The following is a 20,218-nucleotide window of genomic DNA, read 5'->3' as shown; positions in this document are numbered from 1 at the left end:
ATATATATATATATATATATATATATATATCTCATAGGCATACATACAATTTTTGGCCAAATACTTTCATAAGTCTTTATTATAACGCATAGGAATTTGCATTCTTTCGCTATGTCTTTGTGCCTAAAGCAGATCAGCATGTTTTGGAGAGTTACATAAATATTTCCTAAAATGACTGGTATAGCTGAATCCTTCAACTCGGGAAATAGATCACCTCTTTGGAAGTGCCATATTTTAGGGGTAACCTCCCAGAGTTCAAGCATTTATCTGGGATCAACTCAGTGAATATCTAGTTTATTCATCCTGGCATTGAATCTCAACCCGTCTTCAATTGCTACTTTTAGAGGTTATGAAAGAGAGCTTTGGTATACAGTAGAAAATATGAGAAGAAAAGACTACAGATAACAGTTTCCCGCCACCCTCCCCGCCTTCATTTTAAGCTACTTGGCCATACTCACACAGTTATTAGTATCAGAACTTAGTACTAGGGACAGGGTAATCTAATTCCTGGTTTCAGTTCTTTCTGCTCTAACACAGCTCCAACAAACCTTTGTAGGAATCCACACAGTAGGAAATTCTTAAGTATATAAGCACACGTTCCATGACTCAAAGCTTTTACATGTGTATCTTACCTATAGTGCCCTTCCAATGGGAGCTGCACTGTGCCCTCATCTTCCATAGCTAGCATACTTTGTTCTTCCTGGAAAGACAAATGTAAAATATATAAAGTGAACCTGATGAGTCTCCATTTTACATTAAAGAAGAAACACAGATTAATGTTTCACTATCTCATTAACCTCAGGACCTTCCACTTTGCATTTATTAACGCTAGCACAGGTCCTTTCAATAAAGCACCAGCTACCAAGAACATAAGTAATTAATGAGAGTCTCATACTACAAAGTAATTTAAATGCTAACAACAATCTCCTTCATGTCACTCAATGTAAAACGTGGTTAATTTCCAAGCAGATTTAAAAAAAAAAAATCCAAATTTTAAAGGGAAAAAACGTATGGGCAATGTAATTGTTTTCATTGTTATAAAGTTTAAATTACAATCCCAGAATGCTCTGTTAGAAGGGAATGAGGGGTATATTTAGAGCAGCGGTTCTCAAACTTCATTTTACATCAGAATCACCTAGAGGGCTTTAAGAAAACACACACCTCTCAGCCCCACCTCCAGAGCCTCTGATTCAGTAGGTCTGGAGTAGGGCCCAAGAATTTACATTTCTAGTAAGTTTCCAGGTGATGCTGATTATGCTGGTCTAAGGACTACACTTTGAGAACAACTGCTCTAGAGACTTTTTCCGAGACAGGAGAAGGTACCTTTCTGTATGGACCAAAACCCAAGTGTGCTTTCCACTAGACACATCTTAAGCTTTTGTTTTATGCCTCAGATTTCTTCTTACAACGACAATATCCTACCTTTCCCTGAAGGGTAGAAATGCTTCATATATTCATTTCTTCATATATAACACTTTAAAACCGTATCTTTAGGATAAAGAGAATCTTATCCTACCATATTGAAATATCCTGGTTTAGTTTTCAATAATGTTATCGACCTTTTTCCATGCACCAAAAAAATTTTAGTTATCTATAGATTATAGCTCCTATATAATGCATTTATTTTCAAATGGGTCAATTAGCAATGTTCCAGTTCAGAGAACTACTTCGGGCCATTTAAAAGTGTTAGAATCATTAGTTCTAACTCCAGAAGTGGAATTTTATTTATTTATTTATTTATTATTTTTTTATTTGAGTATAGCTGACACACAAGGCTACAGAAGTTTCAGGTGTACACATAGTGATTCAACATCTCTATATGTTATGCTATGCCCACAAGTGTAGCTACTACCATCTGTCACCACACAACACTATTACAATACCATTGACTATATTCCCTATGTGGTGCCTTTTATCCCGTGAATTATTCATTCCATAACCAAGAGCCTGTATCTCTCACTCCCTTTCACAAATTCCCCCATCCCCCCAACACCCCTTCCCTCTGGCAACCATCAATTTGGTCTCTGTATTTATAGTTCTGATTCTGCTTTTTGTTTGTTTATTCATTTGTCTTGTTTTTTAGATTCCACGTATGAGTGAAATCATATGGCATCTGTCTTTCTTAGTCTGACATTTCACTCAGCATACTACCCTCTAGGTGCATCTGTATTGTCGCTAATGGTAAGATCTTATTCCTTTTTTATGGATGCGTAATACTGGAAATGGAACTTTAAGTTAGAGATGAAGAGCTGGAGAAAATAGGATGACCCTGGAGGCTCATCCCTCTTTTAGCAGCTTAGCAGGAGCTTGGCTGATCTAAATCAGCTTCCAGAAAGACATGACCTTTGGATGCTGTCATTTCTGGCAGGCAAGGCCATTCCTACCACCATCCACACCTTGGCCTCAACTTGCACGCTGCCTCCGAAGAGTCCTTGCCATATTTCTTGTTACTTAAAGAAACTGTTTTCTAGAGCCTGTTCAGCTAACCTACGAATATAAACTGTAATGTGGGGGCAGCTCTCATTTTCACTCCTAGAGTGCTCTCTGTACACATCCAACCTACTGAGCAAGGCAGGCTCCCCTCTGCTGGGACCTTAACCATGCTGCATACAGATACCTATGGCCAGCCTACGCTGGGTAATAATGGAGGAGCCAGGGAACTGCATGATTCTGCTACTTCTTTGCTTGTAAGTTCCTGCCGTGGCCAACCACAAACCCTTCGTTGCATTTATACTCTGTGGTGCCAATGGCACCTGTCTGTTACCCCTTTACATTACAGGACCCAAGCCTATTCTCTTTCTCTGTTGTTCTTCAAGAATATCTTTTCTTTAAGAGATGATATACTTTATTACATGTATACTGTGCCTATCTCTCTTGTCATTGGCAGAACTATTAAAGCTAATTCAAAAGAAGGAGACAGTACCATTGGTTTGAAATTACACATTTTAGCATTTGATCAAAGCTAATCTGCAGCCTGGAATAGGGCATGCCTTGCAAATGGGTTAGTCACTATATATGGAACATAATACACATGTCATATTAACTTATATGCACAACACTGAGGCCATGGACTGAGCATATGTATTCTCTAAGGTAAAGAAGCTTACTTTTTCTAGAGAAAACATTACCTTAATACACATGGAGGGACATAAAGAGAAAACATTCAGTGATCCCAAATGCTATTTAAGTAAAACCAAGATACAAGCAAAATGCAATTCTTTTCTCGGTTGTCCACTGGAAGGTAAGCTTGGTATATAGTATGTTTTCTGACTAACCTGGAATAAAACGTTAAGCAGGCATGTAGAAAGGCTTAATAAAGAGTAAAATTTAAAAAGAGAGAGAGAGAGGGAGACAGAGAAGAACAGTGCCATCAATGCTTAGGTGACCTGGCAGCAGAGAACTAAGGCTCAAGATTCAATGTAACAGCAAAAAATTGGACCAAAGCTTTGGGAACAATTTTGTTTTTTCCTCAGATGATTTTCCACTTTTCTCTCAAATTGCTTTCAATAATTATTTTGCACTCTGTGGCTTGTTAGCATGTGTGGGCTTTATACTAGTCATAATTCTATCCAAACAAAAACTCATCACCTCTAAAGATAGCATTTCCAAGCCATGCTTATCTGAGGAGAAGGGTGGCAGAGCCGCCGCTGCCTTCAGTGCCAGAAGGGAGCTGGGTGGGCCCCAGAGCTCGGGGATGGAGGGCCGGCTGCATCCCAGGCAGCACTGTGAGGAAGCCAAAAATTTGAGACTTTCTGGGGAGGAACAGTCAAATCAGGCATTGGCCGTCACGACAATGACAACCCAGTTTATCTCAATCATTCAGGAAGAGAGAGTGAGAGCTCAAAGCTCACTGGGTATCCATCAGTTTATAAGTCAGCAGTACCTTAAAATGAGTTCCACGTAGCACTTCATTTACACGGGGGTCCATCAAAAATATGCTGAGTTCTACGACGTGGTGAAGATGTTAAAGGATGAGGATCTGAGTTTACCCAAGAACATTCGAAGGGTTTCACCAATTTGACTAGAGGACTACTCAGGCTGTGATGTGAATGCCATCTTTTAATTAAGATAGTCAAAGCATTTTTCAGATACTACATAAGCGAAGGCTAATTAATGCTATCTCTAGCAAAAGGCAGGAAAATTGAGGCTTTAAAAAAAAAATCTAATCAAAAAACAACTCAAAACACTCAGCATGCATTATGTGCTAGGCACACAGTGAATAATCCAGGAGCTACTCATGAATCCATTTATCAAACATGTATTAGGCATAATCTACATGACAGTATTCTGCTAAGTACTGGTGATAGAACAACGAAAAGACATACACTGTACTCTCAGATGATGAGAAGGATCACTGTACAAAATACAGGAAGAGAGGAAGTAGTATCTGAGCCAGTCTTATTTGATCAGTTTGGTAGAAGAAAGGAAGAAACTCTAGAAACAATGTAGGCTAAGAATAAAAAGTAGAAATAAATATGACAATAACAACTAGCCTGGCTAGAGCCAAAGGCCTATACTAAGTGAAAAAATTGGAGTTACTTTGTGGTGTGTTTTGGGGCGCCTGGGTGGCTCAGTCAGTTAAGTGTCTACCTTTCTGCTCAGGTCATGATCCCAGAGTCCTGGGATGAGCATTGTGTCGGGCTCCCTGCTCAGCGGGAGTCTGCTTCTCCCTCTCTCTCTGCCCCTCCCCACACTGCTCTCTCTTGCACGCGCGTTCTCTCTCACAAATAAATAAATGCTGTCTTTTAAAAAAATTGTGGTGTGTTTGGATTAGTAGGAAGTATGGATCTGAATTACATTTTGTGATAGCATAAAAAATCATTCATATATCATGACAAATGCTCTACCTTTAGTGAACTAGGTAGCATCTGTTACTATATCCACTTCTGAGGTAAAATCTGTATCTATGTAGGAACCCTCAAATAGCTCAAAGTATGAGCAACAGCAGAGAGCCCATGTTCACAAAGATGGTTAGAGTATTACAGAAAATATTCAGCAATTTTAGAATTCATAGATCTTAAAAAATGGAAGGGACTTCAGCAATCAAGTCTGACCCCTTTATTTTATCCAAGAGGAAAACAAAGCCTATAGAACCCAGACCACTTTCTTCTTTAATTACTAATATAACAGATAATGCTGCAAATGTTCAACACACACCCACACCGCCCCCCCCCCGACAGTACTCTGAAAGCCATAAAATGTGATGTGTCTAAGAGGTATGTATTAAAATTTCCAATAGAAGAACCAGTACATACAACTACTCACTTTAACAATGAAAGCTAAAAAGGAAAAATGGGGAGGAGGAGGAGTCTATATAGAATTCATATAAATAATTGGATGCGACATGTTTTTATCAGAATATTTGATTCAATATCTCTAAGTGACTTATCTAAGTTATTATAAAACACAGAACTTTTGATAGAGTAACCTTGGATTTAGAAGATTATATTCTGGAGATACAGATATTGTGGTTTTAGAAAAGGTTTTATTTCAAATTTTAGCATGCATCAGAAGGACCTGGAGGTCTCCTTAACAGATTTCTGGGCCTATCCGCAGAGCTTTGATTCAATAGGTCTGGAACGTGGTCTAAGAATTTGCATTTCTAACAAGTTGCCAGGTGTTGGCTGACGCAGCAGAGGTCCTAGAACTACGCTTTGAAAATCACTGCTTGACGAAGAATATGCTCGCCTTACTCTAAGATTCAATTAGAAACAATTAGAAATAACATTTGCCTGTGTAATAATTAGGCCATGCTTCTCCAATCCACAACCAATTCTCATCTTTCTAAGCAGTAAGACCTGCTCTGTAATTTGTTTAATTGCATTAATTGCACTTGTTCTTAGTTTGCTTTTGCATCTTCTTGGCCTTGCTCATGATCCTTCTTCATACAGATCACAAGTCTCACTTGCCTCTTTTTGTTTTTTTTTCCATAGCATTATATGTTAGAGTGAACTTCCTGTAAACCAAGAAGTGTCAATATCATGGTCACTGCCCAAAGCTGAATTTCCAGGATTTATCTAACATTAACTGCCTTCTACCCCCCCCACCCAGGAGCAAACGTTCTGCTGGGGCTTTCTGCTTTTAACAGCCGCCCTTTTGTCAAATGTATACAATGTCCTAGAGAATATTTAAGTAGGAAGGAAAGCATTGGTACTCTGAGCACATTTGGACATCCAGAATTTGATTCTGCAGTCTTCCCTTTACACAGAGCAATGTGCAAAATGTCAGGGTTCCAATATTCATTTCTATCCTGATTATAATCCTTTCTTTCTAAAAACTGAAGCATATGCATATGCATATGCATGAAGTACATGAAAATTTGGAACAGAAGCTCTGCGACCTTGGACTGGCCTGTGTAGCTATTTATTCTGCTTAACTCATTATTGAATTTTAAGGTCAAACTAATGTTTTCTCAATGCCATAAGACCAGAAGCGGGCTACTGATAAGAAAACCCTGGAAGATAAAGGTACAAGCTTGTAACTATCATCGAAAGGACAAGAGGTGAGCCTACTTTAAATTCGAGTCTCATGAAGCTGAACATTTTCTGCTATTTACCATCTTTCCAGATCACAATCAAAGTTACTCAATTAATTTGAGCAATTGCAGAAATGCTGCATTTCTGGAGAACTTGTCCGTTTACCACCTGAATGCACAATTTCTTAGAAGACTGGGCCTTGGTATAAGATGCCACAGTAAGAAGATCACATCCATCAGTGGAGTCCATAGCCTCAAGAAAATGAAATACTGAGATCTGGGTGACCAAAAGGAAAACCAACCAGAATTTAAGTTCTAGTGCAATCCTTCTTAAATCTTCCAGTTCGCTATACTGATCATACACTTTTAGTAACTAATTCCAAGTTAGAAAGTGAACATCTTTAAACTTCCTCTTCTTTCTCCAGTTGTCGTATGGAGAGTTATCTTTCTTTGCACTCGTCGGAACTATATTTAAAAGTTCAATAATGAATTGTGTTTTCATTGTATTATTGATTCTCTTGTTTCTTTCCATGCACTGAGATTCACATGCAAGCATCATCACATTAATCTATTTCAGATTTTAAAGGTCTATACATCTTCCTGATTAAGGTATTGCATGGCATTTCCCCCTACTTTTTCTGATATTCAGATCTGAAGGATACAGTGGTAAATTTGCCTCAATAAATCTTTAATTTATTTTTGCATCCTTTTGGAAAACATGAATTCTAGGAAATCTAGTAATATTTGATTACTTCTAAAATATGTATCTTCATAATCAGAAAACAGTAAACACCCATTGGAGTACAGTGGATCTATGACAAAAAAAATTTAGAAGCTTATTGAATAGGATCTCTGCCTATCTGAGATTAATAAACTTCAAAATGGACACGTAGCACACATACATATACTATACATATGAAGTGTCAGGAGTAGTTTTGGGCAATGGAAATGGCAGATGCAAATAAATTTATGATTACTATCAAATTTGTTCTCCCCTATTTCATAGACATATAAAGGGAGAATCTAAAATTTTCCTTAAATGACAAAAGGGAAGAATATTAAACATAATATGCTATATATACATATCATTTTTCATTTTACAAAGTTCTAGAAGGGCAAGAATGTTCCATGGTATGGATATGGCCTAAAGAGAATGCTGTGAAAGGGATGAATATATGGCTGGGGCTCTTGTTAACCTTTTCTATGGAAGTAGTAGAGACATTTGAACAGGAAATCAAAGCAGGAAAATAAAGCAAAATTACATTTATAAGTTACTGCCTTAGTATACTTAATAGTACTCTCATTATCAGAAAGACTGAAGGGACATGGTCAATGAGTTTTATATTCAAAACTGTCTTCTTTGGAATTTAAACTTTCTTGAGGATTATCTTCAACGTGCATAATCTTAATCACATCAAGTATGGATAATTTAAACCTGCAGAATTTTTATATTCCAGTGTCCATCTTATTCACATTTAATTTATACCAAATTCTGTCATATTCTTCTTGAATGGTATCTGAGGAGGAGACCAAACCTTTACCGAAGTCCTAAAAAGAAATATCCTAGTTAAGGCATTGTTTTAAAAAATCTCTCATACTTAAATAAGAATATGTCAAACAGAAAAATAAAGAAATAATGATTTTATATATTTTTAATGTTGTATTAATATTACTAGAAGTATGTTTCTAAGTATTCCTTCTCCATTATTTGGGAAAATTGAAATAACTGTGCAAAATTAAGACACATCATCATAATGATGTGTACATGCACATATAAGATACATCATCGTGATCGATCTCTAAAGTGGGCATCCATTGTCCGCGATGGGACGCCACCAGTCACATACTTGATAGCCATATTTGTAAAAACCTCTGAGGAGAAATTTCGTTAGACTTTGTGGCCTAATCTGACTTCACCTAATGACTGAGTAAAACCTAGAACCGTTCAAATGTTTGCAAACAAATTCCCCAAAGGAGAGAATATATCCATGGTTTGAGAAATTATGCTGTAGACAGGAAATGAGCATATCTACAGACCATCTTGTAGAAGAAGGAAAAGTGGAAAGAATTCTCACCAAATATTTTCTTTCATCTTCATTTCTATTCACATGGAAATGTTCTTATGTTTTACAATCTATGGACTCAATCATTCCAGTAAAAGGTATACTGGTCATTTTTTGTTTTCATTTAAACTCTTTGTAGTTTTTATAGAAAGCACATTTTAAAAATATTATGGTTATTAGCCTTCAAAGGAGACCCAGACTTACATATGAACTTTAGATATGCCATTAAACTTAAAACAAATCATCTTAATGCACAAAACAGAATAGGATAGATCAGTTAGTCCACGGAAGTAATTAAATCCCCAAATTTTCTCAAACTACATTTACTCGATCTTAAATCACTCTGAAAGCAGATCAGATCATAAACATTTCATCTATTTCAAAAATAACCAATTTTATCTTTTGATTAGAATTAGAATCTTGCCATTAAAAATTTGTTCCTTAGAAAAATATCAACAAGAATACTGTCTCTTTCATTCCTTCTCACATATTCAACCAAAAAGCAACCATTGCTGGACGATAACTCAGAAATAGTTAAGCATCAGTAAGGTTCTGCCATCCACAAGGGAGGGAATAGAAAAGCAAAGCTCACAATTTGGATAATGAAGTACAAAGTGTTTGCATATTTCACAAGGGTTTGGTTTTCTCATGTAAGATCTGTGTTCTCTCTGTGTTGAAGTTTCAACTTTAAGATTTTAAGCATTAATCTTCCAAATATTAATAGTCCACCTGTGGTTGTTAGTAATCACTATCTAAAGATAAACAAAATGATTTGGTTTTGCAAGGAGCTGTTACTGTGCAAGTGTCCCATTTGCATCTCTTTGTAAGATACTGATTTCACTCTGACTTACTTCTTTTTCAGCATCTTCTAGTTTCTTTTTCTTACTCTCGGGCATTAAATCATCCAACCAGCTGAGTTCCCGTTTCGTAAACAAAAAGTCCATCAGCTTTCTTACAAATACCAGAGCTAACACCTGAAGCAAATAATAAAATAATTTAAAACATGGAAAAAAATAAAAATGGGAGAGGTAGCTTTTTTGTTTTTTGGTGGAAACAAGTCAATTTCAATTAAGACTGAGATTCAAGTGACATTTGAAGACATACATGTATAATAGACATTGTATTTTTGCATTCTTCATTTCCTTTTCTTACCACATCCCCAGAATAATAGCTCTGATTTTACCCAGTAAAGGAGTCACTTAAAGAAGCTATCTCAAAAAAAAAAAAGAAAAAGAAAAACCTACAAAATATGTTTGACTGTTTCTTAAATAGATGTAGTTAATAGTTTGCATTATTATAAATGAACATTAAACCATTCTTATCTATCCTGATAGTATTTTGATTTATAGTCATTCAAATTCACTATATTTTTGGAAGTATTTGAAATTTATCTGAAATATTTAATAAAATTTAATTTTAAACCCTCCTAGTTTTTCAGATTTGCTAGTATGTCTTTAATGTCACATTTTGAAAGTCTACATTTTTCTACCCAACTTCAATTAATTCAAACTGTTACAAGTATTTAGAATGATAGAGGCAAAACTAATATGAATCACTGAAATTCATATGTAATCTCAAATCCTATCTTAGTCACTAGCTTTAGCAGCTAAAATTTACATCATGGTTTCCCATAATTGTTCAAAATGACTCTACTGTTCCAATTTCAGTTTTATATGTTTCCAAATAGAGCAGAAAATCAGAGGAGGAGAAAAAAACTGGACTTAGAAGTTTCATACCATCATGGGAAAGACAATAGCAGCTCTTGAAACTTTTATTATCCACAAAAGGCCAAGGCAACTCATCTGAATCACTGTGAAGAGGTGGACTTTTCGAAGTGGTACATGCCTTAGATATATAAAATCTGGCTGATGTTTTGCAGGCATCCAGAAGAGCTTTATTCTATCAAAGAACTAAAAGATAAACAGACTAAATTGCTTTTTACAGATAATAAAAGCAAGACAAGTAAATGTTTAATATGGTCCAAAATATCATACATCAGAATCACATAATTAAGTTGACAACTGGGCATCAGGACAATGGGATTGTTATGCGTACACTCTGAAATGCACAATTTCAGTATCATAATATCCCACATTTATATAGCCTTCTAAGGCTATAACTTAGAAGCGTTTAAAAATATTAAAGCCAATGCTAAACTTTGCTACCTGGGAAAGTGTAGCCTTGAGAGACAAAATGTAATCATCATCCTCTTTTTCATTATCACATCACAAAGCTCTTCCTTTTATTTGCCCACTAAACACCATGGTCCATTCTCTGTCCTCTTCTTTCCTGAAAGAGCTCATCCATACCCATGGCTTCAACTTTCACATGCTTGTTAGAGACTCCCAGACCTAGGTCTCTGCTTCAGCGTGCTTTCTCTCTCTCTTTCTCTCTGTTGCCAGAGCTCCCCACCCACATCCTGCTGCTGAGTGGGATGTGTTGACTCTGCTGTTTTGGCCTCACCACACTGACCCCCAACAAGGTTTTGAGGCTGTCTTTACAAACAAGCTTAGCCACAAAGATTTAACCTAGATGAATCACTGTTAATCAAGTATTTTCCAGAGCAAACTTTGTTAATTTGATTTCTTGTTCAGTTTCTTCTGATGCACTGTCAAGCCAATTACAATTTTTTCAATTGTATTTTATTAAAATTATTTTCATCTGGAAGAGTTGTTGCTGTTTAAATTTTACCATGAAGACAGTAAAATTATTTTTGGACTATATGATATTATTGTTACACTTTCAATTTTGATTTTATATACCAAAGCAAATTTTCTCAATTCAAATTTTATAGATTAAATTTTCACAAGAAGCTTAAAACTTCAATTATATTTTACTCACTAACAAATTGTGCTGTGTGTTAGTTTTATTTTACATGGACCGTTTTCTTTAATTTTTCTCAGGTCGATTTTTACAGTTTCCAATGTTTCCAACAAGAAGTGATTATTTAGGAAATGATGGTTTCAAGCACTGTCAGTTCTATTTCATGCCATTCCTATAGTAATATCTATTGTGCATCTTCAAAAGAATGATATTTGATTTTATTTCTTGGCTGATTTATAAAAAATTGTAAACAATTCTCATCAAATATTCTAAAATTACTCTAATATGCCAAGGGACAAATATCCATGGAGTTAAATGTTAGGGTTGAACATCCTTTTTTTTTTTTACCAAAACTTGCATATATATATATATATATATATATACATATATATATAAAAGATGTTAATATAATATATAATTAACAAGAAAATGAAATATAAATATATAAAATATATAAAAATATATAAATATAAATATAAAAATAATAAAATAAATTTTAAAAGGATGTTAATATAATATGTAATATATTGTTAATATATTTAACAATGTAATAGGAACCTCAAACTCAACAAAAACCCGTATTTTCTCCTATGTTCCTTGACTTATGACACAGCCTGCCTGACCCTTCTTCCCTCAGTCATCCAAACCAGAATCATATGCAGTTTAGTTCATCCACTGTTCATGTACTTATTTATATTCATTAATGCCTTCCAAAATCATTTATTGAAATGTACTTCTATGCAAGTGCCAAGTGCTGAATTTCTTTTTCTTGGTTCATCCTTCTCCATATTGTCTCTAAATATTTCATTAGGTCTTCTTATTCCTATCTCCTAAGTATCTCTTTAAAATACAGTGTCGTTAAACAAACAAAATTTGGTGATTGGTGGAGGTGGGAATAGGGAAGAAATAAAGTAAAATCCTCTGGCTTATAACTGAATATTTCAGTTTCTATAGAACTCATTTTTCCCAGCCACCATTTCTCCATTTGTGAAGCTGTTATTGCATAAGTGTACTTCAGTGTGTGGGTGCTTCAATTGTTATTGTTTAAATGGCACATTTGCTTTACTTTGGATTCCTGAAGTGTTGGAATGAATATAGATGTGGTTATATATCTGAGTACAGAAACAGCATTCATAAGAACACTGTGATCTGTTTTTTCTGCCATGTTGCACAGTGAGAAGCCTAGATAATATGTTTCATAATATTGCCAAACAATCAGGTAGCATATAAATTCCTTCAACATATAAGGTAACTAATTAACATGCTCCTTCAACTGTTGGTACTCAGTGCATGCATATTACTACTCAAGTAATGATAATCATGATACATGTATCCTGAGTTTTGCACTTGGCTTTTATCTTGTCCTAATATCAATAATATTCCATTCCCCCATGCAGTTAGCCACAAAATCCCAAATAGGAATTTCAACTTCCTGAGTTCAGGGTTCACTTAAATTTTCACTAACCTTGTTTCTCAGTGTGAGACCCTGCTTACTGTTTCATATGTGCTATTTAAAACTCATTATACTTTTCTCATGGGCCTTTAATAATGTTTTCCTCAATTTTCATTTGAGAGATTCACACCCCAAATAATTCCAAAACTTGACATTCTTGTTTAGTTCTAAACCTCATGAGTATAAAATCATGTGAGTGGAATTAGGGGGAAAAAATCTGTTGAAACCTATCAAAATGATTTTACTTTGTTTCTTAAACTTCTGCTGCTGTATTTATGTGAGCCTGGGGCCTAATAATAAATACTTTTCACTTACAGATGAAATTAGTACTCATGGAACTTTTGCCAAAGGCAAAAAACAGTAAAACAAATAAACAAAACCTCTTCAGTACTCTTCTCTATCTGCCTTACCAAACCAATTCTTTCAAAATACATTTTTCATACATGAAATTATAAATGAGCAAATTAAATCTAATTAGAGTAAACTTTAAATGCATAACACACTTCTCAACCATTTCCCTCTCCCAAGTAAATTGTACCCAAGTGTCAAGAAGAACAGTCATAGTACCTATTTTGGGTGTCCAATTATCTTTCAATGACTTCATATTGAAATTTGCCTCAGTTCTGACATCTAGTACTTTCCTAAGTCTCAAGTGCTTTTTCTTCTCTCAAAGTCAGAAACTGGTTGGTTGTTCATTCAGGAAGAGAGTTTCTGTGCTGTCTGTCCCTCAGTATCAAGAATTTAGCTAAGCTACCCCATGGTTTTGCTGCCTTGGCATCCATTTTGTTTGGCTAAGCAGCCTGTGGTCACCTGAATCGACGCTAGCTCCCCAGTAGGCACATGCCCTAGATAACAGCCAGCAGAGTCACAAGTAAACGTAAGTTCCTGAGATGAATCCCCCAAATGTCGTTGAAGTCAACAGTCTCCCCTAACTCCCAGGGCCTTCCCCTTATGTGCTCCTTAGATAAGACCCACCTGGGACTCACCAAAACCCTGCTTTTCATTTGAATTGATCAATCAGCCTTAGACCAGGAACCCCAAACCACTCCACCCACAAATCCTAATAAAGGCATGTGCCCCAGGTCTTCATTCTTTCTCTGTCTGCCCTCTGCCTTAACTTCCCCATTCAGACCCTTAAGGTACACCAGGTACTTCCTCCAGGACCTGTGAGTAATAAGTTATCTATTTCAATTTCTCTTCTAGTCTATCCTTGAACCACAGCTTGCCATCCAGCACCCTGTGCTCCACTTCACATGTGTTAATTTGAGACATTCATAATAGTCAGGTGACTTTTCTTTCATGTCTTTGAACAGCAATGAGACTAGCTGTGTCATAGAAAAAGCAGCAGTTTATGATTTCCTTTTGGTCAAGAAAAAAATAAACTATACTTTACAATAAATAACCCTCAAAGTTAGTCTCCTTTCAAGAAAATTTAAGTGTTTTAGATCAATGATGTTAGGTTATAAGACAAGATTTTTCCCACAGGCAAATTTAAGTAGAAATCTGCCTCTTTCTTCGTGTGGCTTTCTTCCCTGTGTCTCTCCGTGTCCTCTCTTCTTATAAGGACCCCCATCATTGGATTTAGGGTTCACCCTAAATGCTAGATGAGCTCATCTTGAGATCCATAATTAATCCATCTTCAAAATCTCTATTTCCAAATAATGTCACATGCTGAGATTCCAGGTGGACATGACTGGGGGAAACACTATTTAAACCACTATAGTATGATGAGCATGAATAATTTGCCCACAACCTCTGCAAAGATTTAGAATACAATTGTGGTCATTTTAAAATGTGTCCACAAACTCTTCAGTACTGTTCTCTTCAAGAGAAGGAGTCTAATTTCCTTCCATGTGTGCAAGCTAGACATAATGACTCACCTCTAACAAACAGAAGAAAAGGGAAGAGCCCATGTGTAACTTCGGAGACTAAGTCAAAAGGCACAGCGACTTCACCCTCACTCTTTCTCACATCGCTCACTCTGATGGAAGTTAGCTTTCAGGCCATGAGGGTACCTAAATGTCCTGTAGAGAGCCTGTCTGGCAAAAAAACTGAGGCCTCCTACCAACAGCCACAGAGGGACCAATGCCTTTTCCCCATAGCTGTGTGATAAGCCATCTTGGACATCGGTCCTCCAGTCCTAGTCAAGCTGTCAGATGCCTGCAGCCCTTGCCCACATCCTGACGGCAACTACATGAGACATCTTGAGCCAGAACCACCTGGCTAATCTGTTCCCAAATTTATGTCCCACACAAACTGTGAGATAATAAATGTTCGTTGTTTAAAAGCCACTAATTGTAATTTGTTATGAATTGTTATGTAATTTGCTAATAGAAAATTAATACAACTATATTTAACCAATACTTATTTAAACAACTAATAAGCTTCCCTTTATACCTTGAAATTGCCTTACTCTAGGGGCACCTGGGTGGCTCAGATGGTTAAGCGTCTGCCTTTGGCTCAGGTCATGATCCCAGGGTCCTGGGATCGAGCCCCGCATCGGGCTCCCTGCTCGACGGGAAGCCTGCTTCTCCCTCTCCCTCTCCTCCTGCTTGTGTTCCCTCTCTCACTGTGTATCTCTCTGTCAAATAAGTAAATAAAATCTTTAAAAAAAAAAAAAAAGAAAAAGAAATTGCCTTACTCTATACCTTTATTTTTAGTTTAATTTAAAAAAAAGAATTCTATAAATATAATTGTACCAATTATACCAATAGTAGAAAGACAAACATGAAAGGAAAAAAAAATCACCCAGGATCTCACCACCTTAATAAATTGTTTTTATTTCTCTACCTTCCTTTTTTTTTTTTTTTTTAAGATTTTATTTATTTATTTGAGACAGAGAGTGAGAGGGAGGAGGGTCAGAGGGAGAAGCAGACTCCCTGCCGAGCAGGGAGCCCGATGCGGGACTCGATCCTGGGACTCCAGGATCATGACCTGAGCCGAAGGCAGTCGCTTAACCAACTGAGCCACCCAGGCGCCCCTTTCTACCTTCCTTTTTGATCCATTCATACTCACAGCTTTATAAACGTATATGGTAGGTAGAGCTTGTTTTCCTACTTTTTTGCTCTGCATTAAGCCATAAGCATTTTTTACCATGTTTCTATTATGGCCATCATAATTACCAATCTTAAATGACTGTAACATAGACCACTTAATTATTTTACTGCTGATGGATAATTAGGTTATTTCCAATATTTTGATAGTATGTGTTACAATGAACATCTTTGTGCATACAGTTCTTCTTTTCTGTTCCATATACATGATTACAGTATCAAAGATTAAAAGTATTTGGATATATTTTGAAATGTACTGCTATTAGTTTTCTAAGAGGGTTGTAAAGTCTAAACCTTATACAGTTTTAATATAACTTATGGTAAACAAAAATACCTTAAAATTATGAACGAGTTTGAAGAAATTTAACTGTGGTGTGAAATCTCCTCCTCAGATGATGTCATTTTCTTAACTATCACATGATTTAGCATCAATAGACTTAAGATAAGTCATCACAGATGTGCGTGGTTTACTGTAAGCAATTTACCTGAATTCCCTTTAGAGACGAAGCACCCATATAAAGAAACACTCCATATAGAACTGGCATGGGAATAAACTGTAAAAGAACAATTAGAGAAAAGATACAAGTTATTTTTCAAATAACTGGTCATGCTATTTTTCACTTATCAAAAAAAAAAAACACAGAAAAATAAATATTTTAGAAGCAATATAGGGCAGAGCCAGAAGCCCCAGGTTCAAATCCTAGCTCTAGCACTTTTTAGCTGCATAGCCTTAGGTAAACTACTTAAGCTCTCTGTGCCTTAGTTTTCCTGTGTGTATATAAAAAGGGATGGTAATAATAGGGTTGTTATGAGTATTTAATAGGTCAAAACCTATAAAAGGGCATATAAAATACATAATAAACAATAAAAATTAACTATTATTATTATGATACTTTAGGGAAACTTGAATTTTGTTTCACAATGGTAAGATATTTGGATTAAAGATGAAGAATGGAACTAACATCTAGATGTTCTGACATTATACCAGATATTTGCAAACATGTGGACTGTTCAGTTTTTCTCTTTTTATTGGAATAGCTCAGCATAATTTTAGCTCTATAATTACCTATATAACAGAAAAATTAATTCTTGCAAATGTACTTACATAAATGATTAAATATAAATAAACTTACATAATGATTAAATCATCCTGTTAGAACTTTCAAATTATAGACAATTAAATGAGTTATAATTTAGAATACAATTGACACACCTTGGTAATATCTGCCAAAATTCTATGACAAAATAATTACTCTTTAATGCTCTTCAAAATGGACTCAATTATTTTAAATGTGAAGAAAGTAAGTATATACATTGGTGATGTCCATGCAGTAGTGTCTGAAACATTTAACAGACAAAACTGCATATATGGCCATGACTGTTATGTGGCTCATCTCTGCACCTCTATTTTATTCTAGGTAATGTTAATTGCAAATACATCTGACAAGAAAATAGAGACTTTGGTTCATGTAGGCCTGCAGTGAATTCAGGTCACAAGTCAGTTAGAAATAATGAGTGACTTTTCCCCATAACTTGGTAACTACTTCAAAATTAAGGTAATAATTTACACATCAAATTTTACTTTGCCAGGCTAAATTTCTTCTGTATTTAAGGTTTCCAAAACACAGCACATAACTTCCTCCGTTGAGAAGTTATATAAACATGGTAAAGAAATTCATCACTTTTGTCCCATGCCATATAATATTTACAAATTGATGGCTTCGATTCAAATGAAATTTCTTAAGCAATAATAAATATATTCTGCCTTCTCTCAATTTCATAAAGGCAAATTTCATTACCTTCAGAATACTGGTCATAAAGACTGATGAACCCATAAGAATAAAAATCATAAGCCCAGTAACCCTTTGCTCCCGAATGCCAAGAAACTTGGGTTGTTCTCCTGGAGCTGAACATTCTGATTCCAGTTTTAAGCTGTTGACATGAGTGATGGACAGGACAGTGGCAGCCACAAACCACGGCAGGCCCATGATGGAGCACACCCCAAGCATGACAGCCACCATCAATAGATCCAGATGGTACCCACAACCTTTCTGTTAAAAGAAAGAAAAGAGTATTCTCATAGGAACTGAATTTAGTATAGAGACAAATGACGCCACCACCATGGAACAGTAAGAATAGAAAAGAGATACTATCTTGAGTCTTAGACAACTGATTCTGAAATGCAAAATAAATTAAAGATAAAAAAGTAACAGTCTGAAAATATATAATCCACTGAAAGAAAAGTTGCAGATGTTCCTATTACAATTATGATTATAGTCACTTCAACCTACTTGAATAGGTTTAATGTATGTCTGGGTTAATATTACATTAGCTTCCATTCTATTTCTATTGGATAATTAAAGTCATTATTAAATACAGTCACTTCTCTTAGTTTCCTTAAATGGGCAAGTTAACTCAACAATTCATATATCTACTCATTCATTATTAATTCATACAAAAAATTACCGAACGCTATATACCAGACATCAGGTAGAAAACAGAGAAAACAGAGTAAGGACCGTATCCACAACAGTGCTGAGATGGCCTAAGCGTGACTAGCACCCACTTCCTGACAATACTCAAGAAGCCCCACGTATCAGATCTCCTAAAGAGAAACTCTTCTCAAACACCGTGTTTCTAATTGCCCTCTTTTGTCTCAATGGGTGGGTGTCGCAATGTCTTACTGGGAAAAATAATACCATGAAATCTAAGCTTCCTTATACATGCCTATTTTTATGCTGATACAGCTCTTGCTATCTTGTTCTCATTTGTTTCAGTTTCAACACTAGAAAAATTTGGCCTCTCCCTAAAATGAAAGTTTTTGTGTTTTCTCTCTCTCTGTGATCCTACTCCACTGTCATTGACCTCCACGTGTTGCAAACTTCAGTGCTTTCTAGGACCAGGCAGGAAACATAATTGAGAAAAAAACAGGTGCAGGGGGCATGTGGAGTGGAGATGCAGGGAAGTGAGACGCGGGTGAGTGGCTGAGGGCTCTGAGGAAAGAAACTGAAGGGCAAACAGTGCTTGCCTCTCCCTTCACCACCCCCCCCCCCCATAGGAAATCGTCAGTGGAAAGCCTCCGAGGTAGCAAATGACTTGGCCTATTTTACATTCCAACTCTTAAGGACTAACTTGAAAGGTAGTATAATACAGTGGTTAAGGGCTTAGGTTCTGGAGATAGGTGGCCTGGGATCAAATGCTGGCTCAACCAATGATCTTGAGCAAATCATTTAACCTCTTGTGCCTCTGTTTCCCTAGATGAAAAAAGATGATGGTGATAACAGGAGTCACTTCACTGGGTTGTTGTGAGAATTAAATTATTTAATTTTGAAAATTATTCAGAACAATGTCTGATATATAGTAAGCAATCCGTAAATGTTAGGGGCTATTACATTCTGGCAATTGAACAATAAATTTTTATTTATACTCATTTGTTTCAAGGTTCCTCAATAGAAGGATGTGTTTCTTAAGGGCAGGTAACGTATCGTATAATTTCTCAGTATTTCCTATAGTTTTTAACACAATCATTGGTGCACAATAAGCAATCAATAAGGTACAGGTTGGCTTTTTTAAAGGGAAATATGCTTCATTAAAACATCTTTCAGAATCAGGTTTAATAAGTATAATTTAAAATAAATATAGCCGTTACATTTGTTATTATGAGTATGAGCAGAAATTACCAATTCTTCAAGAGGAATAATTCTGATTTTTTTTTTTTACAGGCAGTTTTACCAAACTGCAAGCAGTTTCTAGTTACTATGAAACTCATATAGCCTAGAGTGTGAAACATCTTGAGTATTTGCTGCATATTTGTCATGGTTGTGTTTTCTTTCTGCTATTTTGTCTTGTTAATTGTTTGATTAAGAAAAACACTCTTAAAGTCAGCTGTACCTCCTGTCCTTTCTGCTTACCCCTGTCAAATATAAAAGTGCAGGAGACAACGGTGAGGACAAAATGGCAGCTATCCACACAAGGACATTTTCCTCTTGTGTTGTCACCAATTCATAGTGCCCTTCCTTGGGTTGGCTTCACCAGAATGCCTAACCTTGTCACTATGACTCTAGAAACTCTTTTTTTGCAAGTAATTCGGCAAAGATCTTTATTACTAAGAGCTGGAGGGTGGGAAGAGAAACACTCTGCTGTCAGCAAATCGGCATAGGAAGAAGCTTAACCAGGGCCACACTACGGTCTTCTCGTCCTTTCAAATGAATAGTTTGGAAGATGTGGCTGCATAGAATAGAACCCAAATTTTGGTCCCTTTAAAGGAGCATGTCTTCACCAGTGATGTGAATGGTGCCCCCTGGGCCGTTTTGCAAAGTTACGGTACTGCTAGGAGAGAATGGAAGAGGTG

General features: G+C 36.0%; 1 protein-coding gene across 3 annotated transcripts in view; it reads right to left on the bottom strand.

Annotated features, from left to right (window-relative positions):
* SLC4A10 (solute carrier family 4 member 10) overlaps positions 1-20,218 on the bottom strand; it is a 299,454-nt gene that overhangs the window by 7,694 nt on the left and 271,542 nt on the right. For all 3 annotated transcript variants that reach the window (XM_044913311.1, XM_044913312.1, XM_044913313.1), the window contains 5 exons: positions 17,667-17,918; positions 16,353-16,421; positions 10,275-10,448; positions 9,390-9,512; positions 633-700 (listed from right to left, as the gene is read on the bottom strand). In XM_044913311.1, the coding sequence (XP_044769246.1) occupies positions 633-700; positions 9,390-9,512; positions 10,275-10,448; positions 16,353-16,421; positions 17,667-17,918 (686 nt within the window). The remainder of the gene's footprint in view (positions 1-632; positions 701-9,389; positions 9,513-10,274; positions 10,449-16,352; positions 16,422-17,666; positions 17,919-20,218) is intronic.

This window comes from Neomonachus schauinslandi, chromosome 3 (assembly GCF_002201575.2).
Source record: "Neomonachus schauinslandi chromosome 3, ASM220157v2, whole genome shotgun sequence".
NCBI classification, from domain to species: Eukaryota; Metazoa; Chordata; class Mammalia; order Carnivora; family Phocidae; genus Neomonachus; species Neomonachus schauinslandi.
This window is presented reverse-complemented; position numbering and strand designations above follow the sequence as displayed.